Below are 24211 nucleotides of genomic sequence, written 5' to 3' on the forward strand. Positions count from 1 at the left end.
CTGCCACTGAGACTCAGCAAACGACTAGCCACAACATCTGGATTATGGTTTATGATGGGGAAAACACTAGCCAAAAAACAGACAGAATTTCCAAAAGGTAAATTTCTGTGTATTCACGCCTAATCTTCAAAAGTTGTGTAAACAATTTTTTTTTTCTACCTTCCCCCATCATTTGCACAATTTTTGTCAAGTCCAAACGTAATTTCAGATGAGGTAGGCAGTTTGTCTACTCGTGCCGTCATCCTCGCGGGACGGTCAGGCTGCGCCGTGGAAGCACTCGTGTCCCGGGCGGGGCCGGCACAGCGACTGCAGGAGCTTCTCAGTTGGCTATTTTCTCAATCTCGTCCAAGTCATCCGTGTCCAGTCTTTCTATTTTCTTATCTGAGGGGAGAGAGGTGGGTTCAGAGAGAGCCCCACACAGATCACAGGGGCAGCAGGCGGGGAGGACCCAGGGCTCCCTAAGACATGCCAGCCCCGCCGCAGGCCTCCCTGAGCCCCCGAGACGCCCGGGACTGGACGGGCACACGGGCCCGAGCGCTCCGGGTGCGGGGAGAACCTGTTTTGGGGAAGGGCCTCTCGGGGCTGGCTCCCCGCCCGCCCCCGCGACCTGGCCCCAGTAGGGTGCTCTCCCGGGACTCACTGAAATGCTCCTGGATTCTGTTTAGGATGTTCATGCTGTGCTTGCTGTCCACCATGTTCACGGCCAGGCCCCGCTTGCCAAAGCGGCCGGTGCGCCCGATCCGGTGCAGGTAGGTCTCATTGTCCGGGTTCCCGTCCTTGTCCACGGGGAGGTCAAAGTTGATGACGACAGACACCTGTTCCACATCGATACCTGCGTGAGGGAAAGTTGGACGGGAGTGAGAACGGGAGACAGAAATCGCCGCCGCCCAGTCAGGCCCACCCTCACCAAGCTCAAGCGGAAGGCAGGGTCTGCGACAGGCCAGCTCTGGGGTTGGGACACGGGCAGGTGGCAGAACCCAGAGGGAGAGGACGGGACCGTCCCGGTGCTGGCCGAATTCCAGCATCAGTCAGACAGCCTCTGCTGGATCCGAGGATCTGGAGAAGCAGCTGATGCGGCACTGGGGCCACAAGAGCAGGCGCCGTCCTCGGCCACCAGCCAGGACTCCCGGCTTCTGTGGACTTTCTCCTCCGCTGAGGGAGCCCCACAGGCTGGCCCACAAAACAGCATCTCCCCCAAACCATCACAGGCTCCCACACATGAGGATCTCTCTGCTGCCCCGAGCCTGGTGGGCCAGGACCCAGTCTCTGCTCACCGCGGGCACACACGTTGGTGGTGACCAGAACCTTCTCTTTGCCCTCTCGGAAGCGCTCAATCACTGCAGCCCTCTGCTCCACCACCATTTCACCGCTCAGCAGAGCCACCTGGTGGCCTTCTTTTGAGAGCTCCGCGGCCAGCCAGCTAGCTGTTTTGCGGGTCTGGAGTGAAAAGAATTGTTTTAAAATGAAGATCCCTGTAAAAAAAAAAAAAGAAATGACACCTGCAGAAAAGTGGCTTTTTTGCTATTAACACACATGAACGCTCTACTGAGTTCAGTCAGCAAGATGGGCTTAAAGTTTCTGAATATTTTTTAACCATATGATTGTGGGGGGATAAAATATGTCAGCGGAGAAGGCTACTCCAGTACTCTTGCCTAGAAAATAGACGGAGGAAATGAAAATGCTCCTCCTGCCATGGATGGAGGAGCCTGGTAGCCTGCAGTCCATGGGGTCGCTAAGTCAGACACGACTGAGCAACTTCACTTTCACTTTTCACTTTCATGTACTGGAGGAGGAAATGGCAACCCACTCCAGTGTTCTTGCCTGGAGAATCCCAGGGACGGCGGGGCCTGGTGGGCTGCCGTCTATGGGGTCGCACAGAGTTGGACACGTCAGTGATCTTAGTGTTATTGTGGTTTGAGCCAAAGGTCTTCATTCTGAAATAGTCTACATTCTTAATATTTTAAAATTATTTCACTGGAAGGTATTTGGAATTTTTCCCCCCAAGTAATCTCTAAGTAGGGACCAGAGAAGGGTAGGTCTTCAGTCTTCCCCTTACAACTCATTACAACCTGAGAGACTAGGTCCTGGGAGTGATTTATTTCCTTTCCAGCCACAGGCAGTTAACATAGTCCCCGGCAATAAGTGGAGCTGACTGACTGGGAGGAGCGGGGCCACATCCTCCAGGGGGCCCCCCACCCCCACAGGACACTGCCTCCTCCTGCTGCTGCTGCTACTCACATGGCAGAAGATCATGGCTTGAGCAATGGTGATGGCCCCGTAGATATTACACAAGGCCTGGAACTTCTCGTCTCTGCTGTTGCACAGTACGTAATACTGCTTGATGGTGTCCAGTGTCTCCTCCTCACGCTTCAGTTTGATGATGTTCGGGTCGGGCACCACTTTCTGGGCAAATTTCCAGACAGAGTCTTCAAAGGTGGCAGAGAAAAGCAGCATCTGGCAGTTCCTGGGCAGCATCCTGCAAGGGGAGGCCCAGGTGTCCAGCATGACCCTGACCCGGGCTTTCCCTGGAAGGACCAGGGCACAGCCTCCCCAGGCCTGATGACCTGTGTCCCCAGGAACTGTGTCCCCAGGAAGGGGCAGCAGGGAGCAGCTGTGGGGAGGAAGGGGGAGCAGACGTGGGGCAGGGACGGCTGACAGAGAGTCCCTGAGTCTCCCTCCTTAACCCGGGCAGGGGGCGTGCTCAGCGCTGACATGGAAATAAATGGCCCATCAAACAAAAGCCCCTGAGAGCTGCGAAGAGCCTGGCAGGGGCAAGAAGGGGAGTGTGAGGGAACAGGAGCAGGAACTGCAGGTCGGGAGCCGAGAAGGCCCTCCTGGCTTGAGGCCCTACCTCTGGATGCGGATGCTTTGATCTTGGTGGCCCTGAGTGGCTATCATCACGTCAGCCTCGTCCAGGACAAACACCTTGATCTTCTTGGGGTCGATGAACTTGAGCTTGGAGCACCAGTCCAGAACGGTCCCCGGGGTGCCAATGACAATGTGCTCACTGATTTTCTGACCTCTTTCCACTGTGGAGACAAAATGTGTTTTGTTTCGTGGGTATTTCCATGGCAAAGCCAGGTTCACACTCCAAGCAATTTTAAAGCTATGATGTATTTTAAAGCAATTGTTTTGATGTTTGCATTAATATTTTAAGGCAAGGTCAGGATAGCACTATAGTATTTGAGGGACATACACACAAAAAACAGACAGTAATGCTGGTAAGATTCGGTAAAGGCATGAACCGTGAGATGAAAACCTCTTCAGTAGTATTCTTTTACATTCTCTATAATCATCAACCTCTTTCAAGGATTTCATACCTGTATTTCTTCTCTGTCAACATTATTCTGCCTAGCCTGGGTTTTCATTTCCCCACAAGTAGACTTTTTCAAAGTTAGTTTGTTGTGAAACAAGCAAAAGTAGAGTGGAGAAAGAAAATAATAAAAATATCTCCCAGAGTTAATTGCTATGAACATTCTAGAACATTTTTACTCCAATAGTGACATTTTAAAAATTAGGCTATTAAACAAATCTAGAATTTGTAACATTTTATAAGCAACTGGTCTGCTCAAAATGTCAAATGTAACATAGTTGGGGGGGGGTGGGGGTGAGGATGTGAAGGGAGTATTCTAGACTGCAAGAAACTAAAGAGATACAACAACCAAATGTGATGCATATATACTGACTCAGTCTTGGTTCAACAAAAAAACCATAAACACTTCTGGAACAATTAGGGGGGAAATTAAAATGGAAAAGATGCTAGTTATCAGAGAATCCGTAATTTTGTTGGTTGTGATATGGGTATTGTCGGTATGGTGAAGAATGCTCTTACTATGAAATGCATACTAAATTACTTTGAAATAAAGAGTCACGATGTCTACAGTCTTCTTTCGTTTTAAAAATATTTGGCTGCACTGACACAGAGGATCTTTTTAGTTGTGGCATGTGGGACCTTTTTTTTAAAGCTGTGGCATGTGGGATCTTCAGTTGTGGCATGCAGACTTAGTTGCGGTTTGTGGGATCTAGTTCCCTGACCAGGGATTGAACCTACGCCTCTTGTTTTGGGAGCTCAGAGTCTTAGCCACTGGATCATCAGGGACTGCTACTGCTACTGCTAAGTCGCTTCAGTCGTGTCCGACTCTGTGCGACCCCATAGACTGCAGCCCACTAGGCTCCTCTGTCCCTGGGATTCTCCAGGCAAGAATACTGGAGTGGGTTGCCATTTCCTTCTCCAATGCATTAAAGTGAAAAGTGAAAGTGAAGTCGCTCAGTCATGCCCAACTCTTAGCGACGCCATGGACTGGAGCCTACCAGGCTCCTCTTGTCCATGGGATTTTCCAGGCAAGAGTACTGGAGTGGGGTGCCATTGCCTTCTCCAATCACCAGGGAAGTCCCCTACAATTTACCTTCAAATGATTCACCACCCCCCTCAAAATACACATAATACACATAAAGCAAATATGGCAAAATGTTAACTTTTCAGATCTAGGTGGAAGGCACATGTGTTTATTATAAATTTCAACTATTGCATATGTTTTTGGACTTTCAAAATAAAAAGTTATTACCTTAATTAACTAGGATCACATATTCATACTCACACTTATTGCCACGAACAGCATAAGCTAGCTTCAGTTCAGGGTAAAATTTGCCCATCTGCTCAATCACTTTTCCCGTTTGAAGGGCAAGCTCATATGTTGGGGAGAGGCACAGACACTGGTAGGGAAAGAGTGCAGAGAGAGAATTCAAGACACTCACTGTTATGCAGTGGGGAATTACTATTAGGACTTAACGATTCCTCCAGCTGAGGCTGAAGGGAAGAATATACAGAGTGCACACCATTTGACTGTTGAAGCTGCAAAGTCAGAAGTACAATTCTCAGGGGTCAGAACTCTGGCTGGGTAGACACTTGAGAACAGCTTTTTGGCCACTGGAGTACCAAAAACCATATGTGAGCAGGGATCTGAAATCCCAGCTGGAGATAACCTTCCTTTTCTCTCACTCAGAAGGTTCTCAGAACTTCGTAATGGATGATAGAGATTAAGGAGCTTTTTCTTACAGCTAAAGGAGCATAGCCTGTAAGCACTATCCTAGGACTGGCATATCTTTGGAAAGGAAAAAGGATTTTTTATGTTATTGGAAGATCAACCATGTTATTTGTGCTCAACTTAAGGGGTTCCAGTTGATGTAAAAAGTAATACATAGCTCATCTTTTAATTCATCAAATGGCATTTCCCTTCTAGTTAAGAGTTAGAAAACTCAGCTTCGCCAAGCCCTTACCTGGGGGTGTCTGTTGGCTGGTTCTACTTGGCTGAGCATGGCCAACACAAAGGCAGCTGTTTTACCAGTACCAGACTGTGACTGGGCAATCAAGTTCTGTGGGCTGCACAAGAACACAGACTGTTAGGAGTTGAAATCTCATGTATTCTTTCAGTGAATAAAAATGAAGAATAAAGCTTAATTAAATAATGAGTATCTCAGCTTGCTTGACAGGAGGCGGCCTTGGCTTCTGTAGTAGAGTACATATGCTTGCTTCACAGATAGAAGATTTTATGGTGGAATTTGAAGCACTTCTTATCTTTTATCTACTCTTGACGTAGCAGTGAGTGATTCTTCTTTTCTGCTCAAAAACCTCCCCCATTCACTCCATATTTCATTCAGAGTAAAAGTTAAAATTCTTATAATGCCCTACAAGGTCCCACCTGATGAGGCTCCCCGCTAGCTCTCCGTTCTCATCTGCTGCCAGCTCCCTCACTCGGCTCCACCACCGCAGCTGCCCCAGAGCTGCTCAGAACATAGCAGCCGCACTCTCGTCCTTGGGCTTCTGCAGCAGCCAGACACTGCCTGGGACGGCTGTCCCTGTGACAGCATGCCAACTCTCTTCTCCTTCAAGTCTCTGCTCAGATATCACCTATTTAATGAGATTCCACCCTAACTATGTGATTTAAAGTTGCAACTTACTTTGAAATGCCTTAAAAAACAAGAGGTACTGGTGGGCCGATACATGATAAAGCATAGGGAACTGTCAGTGAAAGAATCTAGGAGGGGCATATATAGGTGTTCACTATAAAAGCCTTTCAACTTTGTTGTATGTCTGAAAACTTCCATAATAAAACACTGGGGGTAAAACTGCAATCTTGGTCTTCCCAATCCCCTCCTATCATGCTCTGTTTATTTTTCTTCTTAGCACTTAGCACCTTTTTAAAAGAGAGCTTTATTGAGATGTAATTCATGTACCATGCTGTTCATCCATTTAAAGTATATAAGTCAATCTTTTTGGTATATGACTTTAATGATTTTTTTTAAATTGTGGTAAAATATATAACATAAAATTTGCCATTTTAAAGTATACAATTCAGTGGCATTAATTATATTTACAATCTATCACCTTTAAACATACTATATATTTAAATAAAAATAAATCTATACTCCAAACTAGAATGTAAACTCCTTGTGGGCAAGAATTTTCATCTGCTTGGTTCACTAATGTATCTAAGTTCCTAGTATAGTATGTGTCACAAACCAAGTCCTCAATAAATAAGTTAATGAAGGACAAGTATTAGAAAATTCTCAGAGCTCTTCTAACATTGACAGTCTAACAGTGAGCATATATGAAAGCATCAAGATCCATAAATACAAGTGGCAATTAGAAACAGTATAATAAATATTCCATTTATTCATTTTTAAGTATGCTTAAAATGTTATTAAAAAAAAAGACATTAACCATCTTGAAAAAATATCACTATTGTGACACAGAACATAAAAAACTTCTAGAGAATACAGACCTTCAGTATCTGTTTTCAGACAAATAGGGAAAGGGGTTTTCAGGATTTAGGATTTTATGCAATTTTAAAATCATATGTAATGTAGGGGTCAATTTTTATAAAAAGTTCCTTATGTTCTAGAACCCTGTTCCTCAAAGTGTGATCTGACTCCAGCAGCACCAGCAACACTGGGAAGCGTCTTAGAAATGGTGAGCCTCAGTCCCCACCTCAGACTCACTGAGACCAGAATCTGCATTTTAATAAAGTCCCATGAGTTTCACACGCCTCTGAAAGTGTGAGCAGCACTGCCCAGAAAACAATGTTAGCAATGGTACTGTTCTGATCACCTCAATCCCTGTTTAGTTTCTGTCATCTACATTTAACACATATATTTTACTTACCCATATAATGAAATCATGGTGTATATAAATGGTATAAATGTACATGTATTTACCAACATAGAAATATTATATAATTATCATATCAAAAAAAAGTAACCATTTTATATGGTTCCTTTCAGCAAAATTATACAAATCCAAGTTTACATAGAAAAACATCTAGAAGTCTCTACTCCAAATATTAATAGTGTGGAGGGGAGGGAGATAACATTTTTTCTTTTATCATTTTTCATTGTTTTCTAACTTTTCTAAAATGAACATGTATATGTATATATATATTTTTTAATAATGAAAGTGAAAAAGTAACAAATGGGATAGAGGGGCATCAGGACACATACGGCTCAGCAAGCATTAAAGGCAATGCATTCTCTTGAATCTTGGATGGACGGTTGAAGCCCATGGCATAGACTCCTTGGAGAAGCTGTGGTTTCCTAGAAAAACAGTTTAAAATGAAAATCACAGTCTCTGGTTGAACAAAGCAGCCAAGTATCTAGCTAACAGTACTAAAACTGTGAATAGGGCACGATGCATGTGTGTAGCTAAAGCTTTTACAAATTACCAGGAAATTTTACTTACTAACCCAAAGCAGCTAAATTCTTTTATTAAACTTGTATTAGCTAAAAATGTTCTGTAGTGATGAAAAAATACATGTTAACAGGCCTAAAATTTCTAGTTAAACACAAAGGGGAGAGTCAGAAAGTACTCACAGCCGAAGCTCCTCGAAGGACTTGACTGAGTAGAGCGGGGAGTTGGGGTCCCGCTGCAGGACCTCCACTTGGTTGGTGTTATCGACAAGGTTGCTTCTGATCAGCTTGTTGAGTAAGGACTGGGCGGCTCTGTCCTCTGTAGGAAAAAAGCATGAAGATTTTTAGACATCCATGAAATCCAGCATGATCTCCTCTGAATTCAGCTGCCATTAGTATTTTAAGCAATAACATGTATTTGTACTGGGACTCCTAATTCAAGGTAGAGTTTAGTTCTGATTTATAAGTATAATTAAAATAGTTTATTAAAAGCAAAGTTTATGATACTCATATCATCTGTTAGGGCCTCATATTCTTCTCCAGAACTCTATTCCTAACAACTATCCTTTCTTGAAGTTACTGATTCCTCCTTTCAAAACCCAAACATTTACTCTCCAATATTTACCCAATATAAATTTTAAAATGATGAGTTTCAAAACCCCATCACAATAATGGGGGGGAAAAAACCAAATTGGCAAAGTCTGTATCTTGATATCGGGTAAGCTGTTTGCATTTTGTTATTTATGTTAAATTGTCAAAATATCATCAAATATAATTTTATTAGAAAATGGAGATGCAAGTTAAAATTTCTTTTATAAAGACCTGTACAAGGTAATTATTCAGGGAATACTTCCTGCTGCTGTTGAAGTTTATCATCTGTTCAAAGTAAAATTTCTCTAAAATGTAAAGAAGTAGAATCCCTTTAGAAAGAAAGAAAGAAAGTGAAGTCGCTCAGTCGTGTCCGACTCTTTGTGACCTCATGGACTGTAGCCTACCAGGTTCCTCTATCTATGGGATTCTCCAGGCAAGAATACTGGAATGGGTTGCCATTTCCTTCTCCAGATCTTCCCAACCCAGGCACTGAACCCTGGGCTCCCGCTATAATGCGGCAGACGCTTTACTGTCTGAGCCACCAGGGAAGTCCATTGGCAGGTCGGTATAAACCTCCTAGAATCCCTTTACCAATGACTATATTGAATTTTTACTAGCACTGTGGTGGTGGTGGTTTAGTCGCTAAGTCGTGTCTGACTTTGTGACCCCAGGGACTGTAGCCTGCCAGGCTCCTCTGTCCATGGGATTCTTCAGGCAAGAATACTGGAGTGGGTTGCCATTTCCTTCTCCTGGAGATCTTCCCGACCCAAGAATAGAACCTGGGTCCCCTGCATTACAGACAGGTTTACCGACTGAGTTAGGAGAGAACACTAGCACTGTGACTTCCATTAAACTCTAGCCAAGTCACGGTGCAAGAATGAAACCTCCTAACACTCCATTCTCTCAGACTGTAGAACTCCACGTATACATAACTCTAGGCTAGGTTACCTTTCTCCTCTTCATCAGCCTTCTCTGCATTAGCATTGGTCTTGACAACAGCACCTTTATCAGACACAAAGCGGCCGTCATTCAAAATCACATCCCATACCCAAGAGCTGAGACAGTTCAAGTTCTATGAGACACTAGAAATGTAAAGGCCTGGGGAGCAAAAAAATAAATGAGGAAACCAAGCCACAGATAAAAACATTTTATGTTACTATATACACAAAGGTATGAAAACTGATGCTTACTTTCAGTTCTTTCCTAGTCCAAGTCCTCTCACTGTACCTCAAAAACAATCCCTCACAGCATCAATATTTCTCAAATGTTATAGAATGATGATTACATGACCTTGATGTTCAACAGAGGAATACCTATGCAGATCATAGTTCATCAATATATACACCACAGTGCCATTAGGAGTCTATGTGTATAAACCGTTAATAGAAACATATATTCAGTGTTGTAGTTATATAAAGATATACAGAAAAAGATCTGAGTAAGGTAAATGTTACAATTTCTCCCTTACAACTTTAAATACATGAACAAAAATTCAATGGACATCTTAGATTTTGTAGATATGGTTTCAGAATAATTACAACAGGTTAGCCCTCAGGTTGTTCATACTTTGTCTATCTCATCTCAAATTCAGGAATATTTTAAAAAACGAATAATCATTGACAGTATATTTTCATGGTTAGTGATATATTTAATAATTTATAAGCCAATTAGGTATCCTCATATTTATATGAAGCATAACAAAACAATCCAGTTTGTTGATTCCCAAATCAAAGAACTCCCAGTATCTGCCTGCCTCCTGTCTGGTACGTATATAATTTTTTTTTCCAGTTATAGTAAAACAAATACTAAAGGAAATCATTTTTTGTTTTCAAAATAGCATTTAGTCACTCACCATTGGCATCTGGTTTGATTTTCTCTTCCTTAAGATGCAAGTTGCTCAACTAAGTGGAGAATATGGGGGGAGAAGTGTCAGGATAATCACTTAAAAGATTTTGCGTCAATATTGCCTCCCCCAGTGAAGCTGGGAAGAAATCAACCACTCTCGTGACCTATTATTCATTAGGCCATATTCATTAGGCCATTCTGCTGGGCTCCTTTTGTTTACTAAACGTTAGAGAATAAACAAAATATCCCACAAGTACAGCAGTACTGAAGCCGAAGCTCCTGCATTTTGGTCACCTGATGCAAAGAGCCACTGGAAAAGACCCTGGTGCTGGCAAAGATCGAGGGCAAAAGGAAAAGCGGGTGCCAGAGGATGAGATGGGTGGACAGCATCACCGATACAATGGACATGAATTTCAGCAAACTCTGGGAGACAGTGAAGGACAGGGAAGCTCGGTGTGCTACAGTCCATGGGGTTTCAGAGCTGGACACGAGTTAGCAACAGCAGTAGAAAAAAATGGTTACACAACAGCTCAAAATCCACACTTCCTAACTGCAATCCCTAGAAATAATTATAGTTTGTGAGTTTGCTTAATGCACTGATTACACACCTTCTCACAATCTCTCAATAGAATACCATGTGAGTTGTCACTCTCATTTTTCAAACAAGAAAATTTAAAGAGATACTGGAAAATGCAGTCATTCTTCAAACAGAGAACACTGAGGTGGGAGGTCTGTGATGAAAAGCATCTGGGGCGCGGATCAGTTAGGCTACAGGCTGGTTCAGGCCCCACGGCCACAGCAGGCTGCAGTGCAGCCTCTCGTCCAGGCTGCCTTGTGCTGGATGTCTGGTATGTAAGTCGGGAACAGCCTACAGCACCATGGCACACTGCAGTCAAGGTACAGAACAGGATCAAGTGGAACAGAAAGGAAGGGGACAGAGGAAAGGCATTTTAAAGAAAGATTTAGTAGGACTTTGACCAAACACTGTTAGGGATATCCTAGAAGGACTTATCTCCCCTATTATTATAAAAATTTGTCAATTACACCTCAATAAAGCCAAAAGAAAAAAAAAGGAAAGATTAGAACAGAACATAAAGTCAGGGGTATTTCTGTTTTTAGTTTACCTGTGGATCAAGGACAGAGCAGATGCTCTAGTCAAAATATTAAAACTAGGGCTTAAGACATCATGGAGAGAAGGGAAAAAGAATGAAAATCACCATTACCAAATGGCTGCTTCTTAAAGCAACACCTGCATAGGTTTTCTATGTCTTGAGGTTCATTTCTGTTTTTTAAGTGGAGAGAGGAATGAAAAAGCTTTTAATGAGTGGTTAGCTGGGAATGGAGGAACTTCACTTCTATTGATGGAAACTATAAAGAGAGTTTCTGGTGTCTGTCTGTCTACTTTGGTCTTGGGGTGGAGGGAAGAGGAAGAAGGGGGGAAGACACTGGAGAGGCTGGCAAGAAGGGAAATTGGCAAATAAGGAAACCACTATAAAGCAGTAACAATGCTTCATTAATTCTGAAGGACACAGAGCACACTGATAGATAATGAGTATATGATATATAAAGTGAAAGCCACTCAGTCGTGTCTGACTCTCTGCAACCCCATGGACTGCCCATGGAATTCTCCAGGCCAGAATACTGGAGTGAGTAGCCAGTCCCTTCTCCAGGGGATCTTCCCAACCCAGAGATCGAACCCAGGTCTCCTGCTTGTCAGGCAAATTCTTTACCACTGAGCCACCTGGGAAGCCCCATATATGTAGTAGGTGCTTAATATATTCTAGTCATCACTGAAATACTCTTCCACATCCTGCCAATGAACCTAGTTTAAGCCTAATATTTAAGGCTGTTAAAAAAAAAAAAAAAAACAGACAGACAGACTTACTGGCAATATTTACAAGAGCAGGGTTAATAGTACTCCCAGGGAGATAACTGTTACCTAAAATAAGTGACAGGTTGATATATATGTCAGAAATATCCTTTAATACTCAATGATAAAAGGACAACCTATTCTTTTGTTGGTATACTGTTAAAATTGAAGCTAACAGAGTAAATAAAGTAGTTAAATAAAATGCTATCAACTTTCTCTATATATTGCAACAATGTAAATGAAACCAAGAGATGTTCTGATTACAGTGTATCAGAATTCTTGGAGAGGTTCCAGCAGATTCTGAAAACACTCTGGCCCTCACTTGGTGGTAGCAATCTCAAAGCCTATACAGCAAAAGCACCAGGACCATGAAGTTTGCATCATCCACTGTAGTGTCAGTGAACTGAACGCTGAAACTTATGATTAAATTCAGTTACTTCAGATTTCTTCCTTTGCTTTGCTTGCTGCTGCTAAGTCGCATCAGTTGTGTCTGACTCTGTGCGACCCCATACACGGCAGCCCACCAGGCTCTCCCATCCCTGGGATTCTCCAGGCAAGAACACTGGAGTGGGTTGCCATTTCCTTCTCCAATGCATGAAAGTGAAAAGTGAAAGGGAAGTCACTCAGTCGTGTCCGACTCTTAGCAACCCCATGGACTGCAGCCTACCAGGCTCCTCTGTCCATGGGATTTTCCAGGCAAGAGTACTGGAGTGGGATGCCATTGCTTTGCTTACTTGGACCAAAAGGAGAACCCAGTTTCTCTTGCAACTTCATTCAACACCACTCTGCAATCCAGAAACATTAACCAAAAGTCAAAATACCCACCTTATAATATCTACATTTTTAATGCCTTTAGTTAATATTTTAGTTTTTAAGATATGTAAAAATAATTGGAAACTGTAAGTTATACACTGCATTTTATTCAAAAGCTACTTGAGAAAGGATTGTTTGCTTTTTTTTAGCCATGCCTTGCAGCATGAGGGATCCTAGTTCCCCAACCAGGAATTGAACCTGTGCCCTGCTCATTTGAAGTGCAGAGTCCCAACCACTGGACCACCAGGGAAGTCCCAAGAGAGGATTCTTGACACAGCAGAAGGAAGATTTACTGGTAAGGGAGTTATACTGAATAAGGAATGCTTTGTGCACAGTAGTGAAGAAGGAGACTTCAGAGGCTTACTCCTCAGAGTCTGCTGCTCCCTTTGCCCTCCTCTGAATTGAAATTTCCCAAGAAACAAGAAGAACAAAGAGGGACGAGGAAGTAAACATAAACAGGATCTAATATTTTTTTAAATGAGTAAAAAATGGAGCTAGAGGAATATTTAAAATACAAGGGCTTCCTTTGTGGCTCGGTGGTAAGAAATCTGCCTGTCACTGCAGGAGACATGGGTTCAATCCCTGGGTCAGGAAGATCCCCTGGAGGAGGAAATGGCAACCCACTCCAGTGTTCTTGCCTGAAAAAATCCCATGGACAAAGAAGCCCGGCGGGCTACGGTGCTGGGATTGCAGAGAGTTGGACACGATTTAGCGCCTAAACAACAGCCGTGCACTGTACATGTCACAGCCACCTGCAGCATGCCATTCCTGTGGAGGTGCTCAGTGGGAGTTCCACAAAACAGAAGGAGACAGCTGTCTTTACTCTTTTGTTCAATTTTAGAATATTGGGATCTATTATAATTCACCTGTGCATGATGAAGTAAATTTACAAAACTTATCCAGGTTCAGCTAATCTCTACAACATGAACTAGTAATTTAAAAGATTCCTGCAAAGAAACTGAATTATAGAAAACTACAACCATAATAATAGCTACTACTTACACAGCACTTATTTCAGGCATGCCTGAAAATTAATGAGGTGGTACTCTGTTTATCCCCATTTAACAGATGTGGGAACTGAAGCACAGAAAGTTCAGTAATTTGCCAGAACTCATATAACTAATAAGTGAGGGACCCAGAGTACAAATCCAAGTCTGTCTGGTTACAAAGTCTTAGGTCTTAACTTCTACACAATAGAGCCTCTCATAGGTGATACTAATCTCAAAAAAAAAAAACAATAAAGATGATACAATGATGCGGTCACTTTGGAAAACAGTATAGCAGTTCTTCAAAACTTAAACACAGAGTTACTATATAATCCAGCAATACCACTTTTAGATAGATACCCAAGTGAATTGAAAATGTATGTTCATACAAAAACTTGTACATGATGATTGTACCAACATTATTCATAATAGCTAAAAAGTAGAAATAATTCAAATGCCCATCAGTGGACACCAATGAATAGATAAATAAAATGTGGCATATCTATATATCATCACTTGGCAACAAAAATTAATGAAGTATTGATATATGCCGTAACATGGATGAACCCTGAAAATGTGCTCTGTGAAAGAAGCCAGCCACAGAAGAGCACGTATGATGGGATTCCATTTATATGCGACGTCCTGAATAGGCAGATCTAAAGAGACAGAAAACAGATTAGTGGCTACAAAGGGCTGCGCTGAGGAGAAATAGGGGGTTTGGGATGATGAAAATGTTCTAAAATTGACTGGTAATGTTGATCCAATCTTCCTACTACATAAAAAATCAACTCAAAATGGATTATAGTCATAAATGTGACATTTAAAGCCATAAATCTTCTAGAAGAAAATACAGGTGAAAAACTTCGTGGACTTGGGTGAGGTCTGTTTCTTAGAACACAGAAAGAACTAATCATGAAAAAATTGACAAGTTAGAATTAGCCAAAATTGAAAGTGTCTGTTCTTCAAAAAGTACTGTTAAGAAAATTGAAATGTTAAGTTTCAGTCAGGGAGAATATTTATGCAAATGACATATTTGATAAAGGACTTATATCCAGAATACATGAAGAATTCTCCCAACTCAATAATAAAACAATCATTTTTTTTAAATCATCAGTTTTTTTTTAATTGGCAAAAGATTTGAAAACCACTTCAAGAAGTTATACAGGTGGCAAAGCACATAAAAAGACACTCAACATCACTAGTCATTCAATTCAGTTCAGTCGCTCAGTCGTGTCTGACTCTTTGGGACCCCATGGACTGCAGCACACCAGGCTTCCCAGTCCATTATCAACTCCCAGAGTTTATTCAAATTCATGTCCATTGAGCCGGTGATGCCATCCAACCATCTCATCCTCTGTTGTCCCCTTCTCCTGCCTTCAATCTTTCCCAACATCAGGGTCTTTTCAAATGAGTCAGCTCTTCTCATCAGGTGTCCAAAGTATTAGAGTTTTAGCTTCAACATCATTCCTTTCAGTGAATATTCAGGACTGATTTCCTTTAGGATGGACTGGTTGGATCTCCTTGCAGTCAGTAGGGAAATGTAACTTAAAACCTCATAAGATATCACTATACACCTATTAGAATGGAGGGAAAAACTGGCCATGCTGTCCTGCTGAGAATGTGAAGCAGCTAGAGCTCTCACATGTTGCTGATGGTAATACAAAATGCTACAGCCCTTTGGAAAACAATTTGGTATATAACTTACAAAGTTAAACATACACTTAACATATAACCCAACAAATCACACTACTAGTTATCTACTAGAGCTTCCCTGGTGGCTCAGATGGTAAAGTGTCTGCCTGCAATGCTGGAGACCTGGGTTCGATCCCTGGGTTGGGAAGATCTCCTGGAGAAGGAAATGGCAACCCATTCCAGTATTCTTGCCTGGAGAATCCCACGGACAGAGGAGTGTGGTAGACTACAGTCCATGGGGTCGCAAAAAGTCGGACACGACTGCGTGAGCTTCACTTCACTTCACTAGATATCTACAGAAGAGAACGTGGGTTTGAGTGAACTCCGGGAGTTGGTGATGGACACGGAGGCCTGGCGTGCTGCGATTCATGGGGTTGCAAAGTGTCGGACATGACTGAGTGACTGAACTGAACCAAAGAGAAATGCATACATAAGTCCATACCGAAACCTGTATATCCTAATGTATATAACAGCTTTATTCATAAATACCCTCAAACTAGAAAATACCCAAATGTTCATCAACAGAAGGTTAAGCAAGCTGTTGTACACGCATATATGGAATACTACCCAGAAATAAAAAAAGATCAAACTACTGAAAGCCAGATTTTTCAAAAGGTTTGCATACTGTATAATACCATTTACACTACGTTTTGGAAAAGGTATAAGTAAAATGACAGAAAACAGATCCGCAGTTGCCAGAGCAGGGTAGAGACAAGAAAGTGAATGCAAGAAAAGTTTGGGGGAACTTTTTAGAGTGGTGGAAACGCTCCATATCTTGATTGTGGTGGTAGTGACAGGACTGTGTGCCTCTGCCAAAATTCACAGAACTGTAGCACAAGGTGAATTTTACTTTATATCACAATAAACTTGACTTTAAAAATTTTAAAAATTAATGAGATTCAACATTCAGCTAATAAGAGTCTGAAATGAGGGAATGAAAATAAAAACAAAGGAGAAGAAATCAACAATGAAAAATTCCAAGAAAACTTCCCATAACACAAGGGCAAGAGTTTTCAGAATGAAGTTCCCACCCCATGCCTAATAAAATGAATGAAAATAAACCCATATCAAGACACATTATCATGAATTTTCTGATGACTGGAGACAAACAGAAGATTCTTCAAGCTTATAAAGGGAAAAGGGGGTCACATCAGTAATCAGGATGGTCTCAGACATCTCAACAACAAATACAGAAATCCAGAAGGCAGTAGAACAATGTCTTTAAAATTTGGCAGGTGGGGCTTCTCTAGTGGCTCAGTGGTAAACAATCTGTCTGCCAGTGCAGGAGACATAAGTTGAATCCCTGATCTGGGAAGATCCCACATGTCATGGAGTGACTGAGCCCGGGGACCACAGCTACTGAGCCTGTGCTCTAGAACCCGAGCCTGGGAGCTGCAACTCCTGAACCCGCAAACCGCAGTTACTGAAGCCCACACACCCTAGAGCCCAAGCTCTGCGGTAAGAGAAACCGTGGTGGTGAGAAGCCCACACATCACAACTAGAGAAAAGCCTAAGCAGCAATAAAGACCCAGCACAGACATAAATTAAAAAAAAATTTTTTTTAATTGGCAGGAAAATAATTTCCAACCTACAATTAATGCTACACCCAGCAATACTATTATTCAAGTGATAGGGCAAAATAAGCTAATTTCAGAAAGGCAGTATCTTAAAAAATTAACTTCCTATACACCTTCAGAAAACTGATATATGACTCCACCAAATCAAGAAAGAAGTAGAGGGGGATGAAGAAATGAAAGGATCCAGTACAAGAGAAGAGGGGCAAGTCCCCTGAATGAGGGCAAAGAGAAATTTGCCCTGTTTCCCTCCAGCCCCTAAAACAAATTGGGGCAATTAGTACAGTTCAAAACAGGCTACAAGACCTTGGAGAAATGAAACTGAAAGAATACTTGGTGTGTGGGGACATCTTGAGATAAACAGACGATTAGCAAAGAGCCTGGGGTTGAACTGGTGATAAGCACAAAACAAAAACATAAATTCCAAGGAAAAAGTTCTATAGGAAAAATATTTTAGTTATTAATATAAATACAGGAAACTGATCTAACTAAAATCACAGTGGAAGATGAGGAATAGGAAGGTGTGCTTCTGTGGTGGGAAAAGGAGGATGGACCAGTGTCAAAATCAATAAACACCTAAAACAGAAAACTGAATAAGTAGCAAAGCAAGCATGTAATTCAGGGAACAAGGAGGTCAATATCGTAGATCAATGTCAAGAGAAACAGCAGTTTTCTTTGGGGAGGAAAAAACTGACTCCTTAGGTGCATATGAAACTTTATCACTTATAAAAAAATACTAAGTCTTTGTTCTCCAGAAATTCACAGACAACCTAGATAGCATATTAAAAAGCAGAGATATTACTTTGCCAACAAAGGTCCGTCTAGTCAAGGCTATGGTTTTTCCAGTGGTCATGTATGGATGTGAGAGTTGGACTGTGAAGAAAGATGAGCGCCGAAGAATTGATGCTTTTGAACTGTGGTGTTGGAGAAGACTCTTGAGAGTCCCTTGGACTGCAAGGAGATCCAAGCAGTCCATTCTGAAGGAGATCAGTCCTGGGATTTCTTTGGAAGGAATGATGCTAAAGCTGAAACTCCAGTACTTTGGCCACCTCATGGGAAGAGTTGACTCATTGGAAAAGACTCTGATGCTGGGAGGGATTGGGGGCAAGAGAAGAAGGGGACGACAGAGGATGAGATGGCTGGATGGCATCACCGACTCAATGGACCTGAGTTTGAGTGAACTCCGGGAATTGGTGATGGAGTGTTGCAATTCATGGGGTCGCAAAGAGTCGGACACGACTGAGCAACAGAACTGAACTCAGGTACCAAAAAAGCGGGTTCAAAGCACTATCATAATGCGAATGTTTAGGCGGGAAAAATTAATTCTACACAGTACCGTTTAACATATATCTTGCTTACTGTGTGTCAGGCCCACAACAAAGTTAAGCTGATCACGAGAGGATTTACTGACTGCCGGGCCCACAGAGTGGATCATTCATCATCAATGAGCAAGCTGAGGAAGCACACAAACATGAGTAAGCTATGGTTCCTGGACCCAAGCAGCTCAGAATGGGGAAGTGGAAAATGACACCTAAATAGGTGATTACTACAGTTCAAGGCGGTAAGTGCAATCCTGACTCCAGGAAGACAGGGGGGCGGCTGGCTCTTTCCCGATGGAAGCGCTCACCTCTGCTTACGTAACCCGGGGGAGGCTGGCGGGTGGGGAAACAAAGCCAGCTCAGGGTCCAGGCTCTATCCCCACACGCACCCCACCCCGATTCGGACCAACCCAGGGAGTGACTTTTTCCAGGATCCGATCCCCGGCCAAAACTGGCCCCCTGACCCTTTCACGGCTGAAACCAACTCACCGACTCGGCAGCCGCTTCCTGCTCGTCCACAGCCAGGGCCCACGAGTCGGTGGCCATGGTCACGGGCACAGGCTGGGACGCAAGGGCTGGCGAACGAGGCAGCTTGTGCGGCGCGATCAGCAATCCGGGGCGACTCCAACCCAGGGGAGGGGGAAGTCACTCGCTCCGGAGCTGGGGACCGGAAGCGGCGCGCCCAAGTGACGTCAGAGTCCGCGCCGGTCCGCCGAACCCTCGCCTTCTTTGGGCTGCGGTTTTTGTCGCCTTTAAACCTCCACCTCTTCATTGATCTTAAGTTTCTTATCCAACGTCCAGAACCGTAGACTAAGGTAGTATCTTAAAATGCCTAAGCTCCTGTCAACTGGCTCTCCAACCGAAGAGCAAAACCACATTTTCCCCCAGCACAGTGACATAGAAGATGCTCATATACATTGAATGTACCAGTACACAAAACCATTACGGAGAGTGAGCAAAATGAATTTGAAGCAAGCATATTTTTTTTCCTTCGCTTTTCGGGTTGGTAAATTTTTAATGTCCAGGTGTTAGCTAACGTATTAGGAATCAGCTGTCTCAAACACCGTTTGCTTAAAATTTTGTCCCACAGACTTATGTGGCAACAGCACTTACAGGAATCTAACCAAAATCACTTCAGATGGTGACTGCAGCCATGAAATTAAAAGACGCTTACTCCTTGAAAGGAAAGTTCTGACCAACCTAAATAGCATATTGAAACGCAGAGACATTACTTTGCCAACAAAGGTCCCTCTAGTCAAGGCTATGGTTTTTCCAGTGGTCATGTATGGATGTGAGAGTTGGACTGTGAAGAAAGCTGAGCGCCAAAGAATTGATGCTTTTGAACTGTGGTGTTGGAAAAGACTCTTGAGAGTCCCTTGGACTGCTAAGAGATCCAACCAGTCCATTCTGAAGGAGATCAGCCCTGGGATTTCTTTGGAAGGAATGATGCTAAAGCTGAAACTCCAATACTTTGGCCACCTCATGCAAAGAGTTGACTCATTGGAAAAGACTCTGATGCTGGGAGGGATTGGGGGCAGGAGGAGAAGGGGACGACAGAGGTTGAGATGGCTGGATGGCATCACCGACTCGATGGACGTGAGTCTGAGTGAACTCCGGGAGTTGGTGATGGACAGGGAGGCCTGGCGTGCTGCGATTCATGGGGTCTCAAAGAGTCGGACTGAGTGACTGAACTGAACTGAACCTTGAAAAATACTCAACGAGGATGCTGGGGAAATGTGTTCCAGGTAAAATATCAGAGACAAAGAGCAAGTAGGTTTGTGGAACGAAAACAGTTCTGGAATGATGACAAGAATCAGCGATGAAGTTGGTAGGAGGCTGATGAAAACGGACCCGCGTGGAGCAGCTTAATGAGCAAATGAATTCATTCGAGGGAACACCCCATTCTGGTGTGACTTTTAGAGTTAGCTTTGTCTGGGCTAGAATCCCAGCTCTCTCACATAAGCATTCTATGATTGGGAGCATTTTTGAAAAGGAATAAAAATGTGTATATTGGGCTTTAAGAAGAGGTAAAATAAGAAGAAAAGGATAATAAGGATTAAGTGTGACAGTTTAACTGGGATCAAACAAGATCTCTTTCCTTGTTACTTCACTAGAAGGAAGCTGGGCAATTTCTCTGAAACCTGAGAAATGAATCCCTACTTCTCCCACTTTGCCACTCATGCACCACAACAAATTAATTTCAAATAATAGTGGGCTCTATGTGGAATTTTACTTGTAAAGTGTAAGTAAAAATGTTTCGAAAAGGGTAAATCAGTTCCTGCTGTCCTCTTCTTGCCAGGATTCTTTTTCTCCGACACGTTTTACAGTTAATTTGGAGAAGATTCTTTTGGACCCTGCAGATGAGGATGTGCAGGAAGAAAAAAGTAAATATGCATATGGCAGGCCATGATCTACATCTCATTATGTGAGAAGCAACCCTGGGACTCTTTTGCCAAATTATATTGATCACAGGAGTAAAAGTGGTTAAAGAACCTTTAAGTTTAATGAGTTTAAAGGTAAATCATCAAAGGTGCAGGGCTGTATACAATAGAATTCACTTGTGCAAACAAACACAAATATGCTTGTACATACTATAGAAAATGTATAATACACACACAAAAGTGGTATCAGTGGCTGCTTCAACTGAGAGGCTCTAAAGTCTGGGCTGGCATCCTCTGAAAGTTATTTTTCATGTGCGTGTTTTCCTTTTAAAATTGTATTTCAGACAAACAGGAAAGGGAATTCTGTAACAGACAACAGTTAAGATTCAAATGAATCCCCTGCATTGCCATCCCAAGAGACAATCTCCTGAATTTTAGTGCTTATCTTCCCCATAAATGCTTTTAGTGTGTATAGATTTTTCTTAAAAACAAACTTAGCAAGCCTCAGGAATCTAGACTTTCCTATGCCCACCTTCAACACCTGCACAGTGTGAGACTCCTGCTAAGAAGGCAACTAGTTTCCAAAGTAGGAGATGGAGCGAGGAATCCAGGGATTTTAAATTCAATCGCCTGCATCCTGCCTCCTCTGAAATCATGGTAAACACCCATATCACGGTTCGAGGATTCAACATCACAAGGTTAAGAGCGTTCTGCCCAGTGCCTGGTCTGTGGCGAACGTTTGATTAAATACCGGCTGTTATTATTCCTGTTCCCCGCCCCCGTGGGGGGTCGGGAGAAGAAGACACCTAAATATGGGAAAGAGGCTCTCACACCTACGCTCAGAGATACTCACATCGCGCACAGGCAGAGCGAGCCGAAAGCGCCCTAAGGCGCGGCCGCGTACCCGGCCAGCAGCCCCGGCCATCGCCGCTAAGCATGGCGGTTACCCCTGCCAACTGCCGCTCACAGCCAGAGCCTCATTGGCTGATGCATGGAAGCCGGTCCCACCAGCCAATCAGAGGAGGGGGCAGCAAGCGTTGCGCCTGCGCACCTGGGTGCCTAAGGTTCCTCTGCTGTTACTAGCAGGTAATGAAGTAACTCTTTGTAAGGGGGTTGTGAGATTCAGTGTCTGCTATTGCTGAGTCACTTCAGTCCTGTCCGACTCTGTGGGACCCCATAAATGGCAGCCCACCAGGCTCCGCCGTCCCTGGGATTCTTCAGGTGAGAACACTGGAGTGGGTTGCCATTTCCTTCTCCAATGCATGAAAGTGAAAAGGGAAAGTGAAGTCGCTCAGTCGTGTCCGAGTCTTAGCGAGCGACCCCATGGACTGCAGCCTACCAGGCTCCTCTATCCATGGGCTTCTCCAGCCAAGAGTGCTGGAGTGGGGTGCCACTGCCTTCTCCATGCTAAATGCTTAATAGATGTTAGGTGTGAAGATGGTTATTAATACTTTACTGTCAAGTTAAGTGACTTTTTAATAGCTTTTGAGCTTGACCTTCTATCTGTGTTTGTTGTTTAGTTGCTAAGTCAACTGACTGGTTCTACTGCAACCCCTTGGACTGCTGCCCACCAGGCTCCTCTGTCCATGGGATTTCCCAAGCAAAAATTCTGGAGTGGGTTGCCATTTCCTTCTCCAGGGGCTCTTCCTGACCCAGGGATTGAACACGGGTCTCCTGCATTACAGGCGGATTCTTTACCACTGAACCACCTAGGAAGCCCCAGTAGTATTCTCTTTTACACAAAAATGTTACAGGAAGGGGGACTTCTAGGGCTGGAAAGGGGGATCTTGTCTAACACTCAGAAATGAATTGTCTGAGGAGACCCATGTGCTTATGAAGTAAGAGACTTTATTGGGAATGGGTGCCCAGGTGGGGAGCAGGGGATGCGAACCCAGAAGAACTGCTCTGCCAAGTCTCAGGTTTTATGGTGATGGGATTACTTTCCGGTTTGTCTTTGGCCACTAATTCTGTCTTAGAGTCCTTTCTGGATGTGCAGGCATTATTCAGCCAAGATGGATGCCAGCAAGAAGGATTCTGGGAGGTGGTAGGACACGTGGTGTCTGCTTTTGACCTTTTCTGAATTCTTCCAGTTGGTGGGGGCTTGTTAGTTCCCTGGTCCTTAACAGGACCTCCTGTCATAAAATACTCACTCAAATGGTTACTACAGTGCCTGGCCAGGGTGGGTGGTTTCAGTCAATGTTTCCCCTGACAAAAAGGATAAAATTTTTCTGTAATATTGAGACCAAACAGGAATCTGTGGGGCCATCCTGGGCACACAAGCCTTTGTAGGAACTAGGCTTCATTTAGCGTCCTTGACCCTCCCTGAATTCCAAAGGGTGGATTCAAACATTTGCTAATCAGGGAAGGGAGGGACTGTGGAAACAAGATAAAAGCAGTCTAGAAACAATAGTGCAGTTTTGGGGTAAGGTCCTGGTTCCTCCTCAAGGACTATGCATACAGAATCTTTGAGTTCTCTGGCAGGAACTAAGTCCCTCCCCTGCCCACCCATCTCCCCAACTTCAGGCTGGGCATAAGATTCTTGGAGCACCACCCTGTTACCTCACCACCAACCAATCAGAAGGGAGTCACACACCCTGCAGCCCTCACCCCAAATTTTGTCATAAAAAACTCCCCCAGACCATCAGGGAGTTTGGGGTTTTTGAGCACCATCTACCTGTTCTCCATGCTTGCCCCTGCAGTAAACCTTTCCCTGCTCTAAATTCCCACGTTTTGAGTTGTTTGGCCTCACTGTGCATTGGGCATGCAAACTTGTGTTCTCCTAACATATCTTTAGGGATGACCAGCACAATTTTATACTCTTGTATTTAGATATACAAGATGATGTAGGTTAATACTGGAGATGATGCTGGGAAAGACTGAAGGCAGGAGAAGGGGATGACAGAGGATGATGAGATGGTTGGAAGGCATCACTGATTCGATAGACAAGAGTTTGAGCAAGCTCCAGGAGTTGGTGAGGTACAGGGAAGCCTGGCATGCTGCAGTCCATGGGGTCGCAAAGAGTTGGACATGACTGAGTGACTGAACTGACTGAGACTCAGGGTGAGAGGGTGAGAGAGAGAGACACACTGATCACACCTTTGTGGAAGTTTGAATTACTTTTAAGGGGCATTTCTCCCTGGTTTCCTTTGGCCAGTGATTTTGATTCGTCTGATTCACAATCCATATTTCATGTATCTCAGGATCCTCCCCTGTGTGCCCATGCATCTCTTAGCCAAGATGGACTTTACAGAAAAGGCATATGGGTAGAGAACATCCCTTGACATAACTCCTCTTTGACCTTCAAGGAAACTTTTTTGCACATAAGTGGTCAGGGAGTTCTCTTGACTGTGAAAATAAGAAGTATGTATTGGGTAGGACCCAGCCTCCTGCCTTAATTGTTCCACTATGCTTGTCTTGGAGTTTCGGTCCTTATGGGATGAATCTCCAATTGCTTTAT

At 43.5% G+C, this 24211-nt stretch overlaps 2 protein-coding genes across 11 annotated transcripts in view; one reads left to right on the plus strand and one right to left on the minus strand.

The window, feature by feature from the left end:
* AARS1 (alanyl-tRNA synthetase 1) overlaps positions 1-24211 on the plus strand; it is a 59509-nt gene that overhangs the window by 8348 nt on the left and 26950 nt on the right. For 2 of the 7 annotated variants that reach the window (XM_059876625.1, XM_059876627.1), the window contains exon 2: positions 18424-18615. The exons of 3 other annotated variants lie outside the window; for them this stretch is intronic. The gene's annotated coding sequence lies outside the window, so the exon portion shown is untranslated. Of the gene's footprint in view, positions 1-18423; positions 18616-21886; positions 21976-24211 lie in introns of those variants that run through there. 2 more of the 7 variants (XM_059876624.1, XM_059876628.1) reach the window with 2 other exon arrangements.
* Positions 88-22869, minus strand: DDX19B (DEAD (Asp-Glu-Ala-As) box polypeptide 19B). 4 transcript variants are annotated; one of them, NM_001046230.1, is given in 12 exon segments: positions 88-381; positions 641-832; positions 1275-1437; positions 2239-2476; positions 2852-3029; positions 4599-4713; positions 5278-5380; positions 7498-7590; positions 7867-8002; positions 9223-9276; positions 10127-10175; positions 21608-21692. In NM_001046230.1, coding segments are annotated over 12 exon segments (1455 nt in total). In that variant the 5' UTR covers positions 21680-21692; the 3' UTR covers positions 88-319.

This window comes from Bos taurus, chromosome 18 (genome assembly GCF_002263795.3).
Source record: "Bos taurus isolate L1 Dominette 01449 registration number 42190680 breed Hereford chromosome 18, ARS-UCD2.0, whole genome shotgun sequence".
Taxonomy (NCBI): Eukaryota; Metazoa; Chordata; class Mammalia; order Artiodactyla; family Bovidae; genus Bos; species Bos taurus.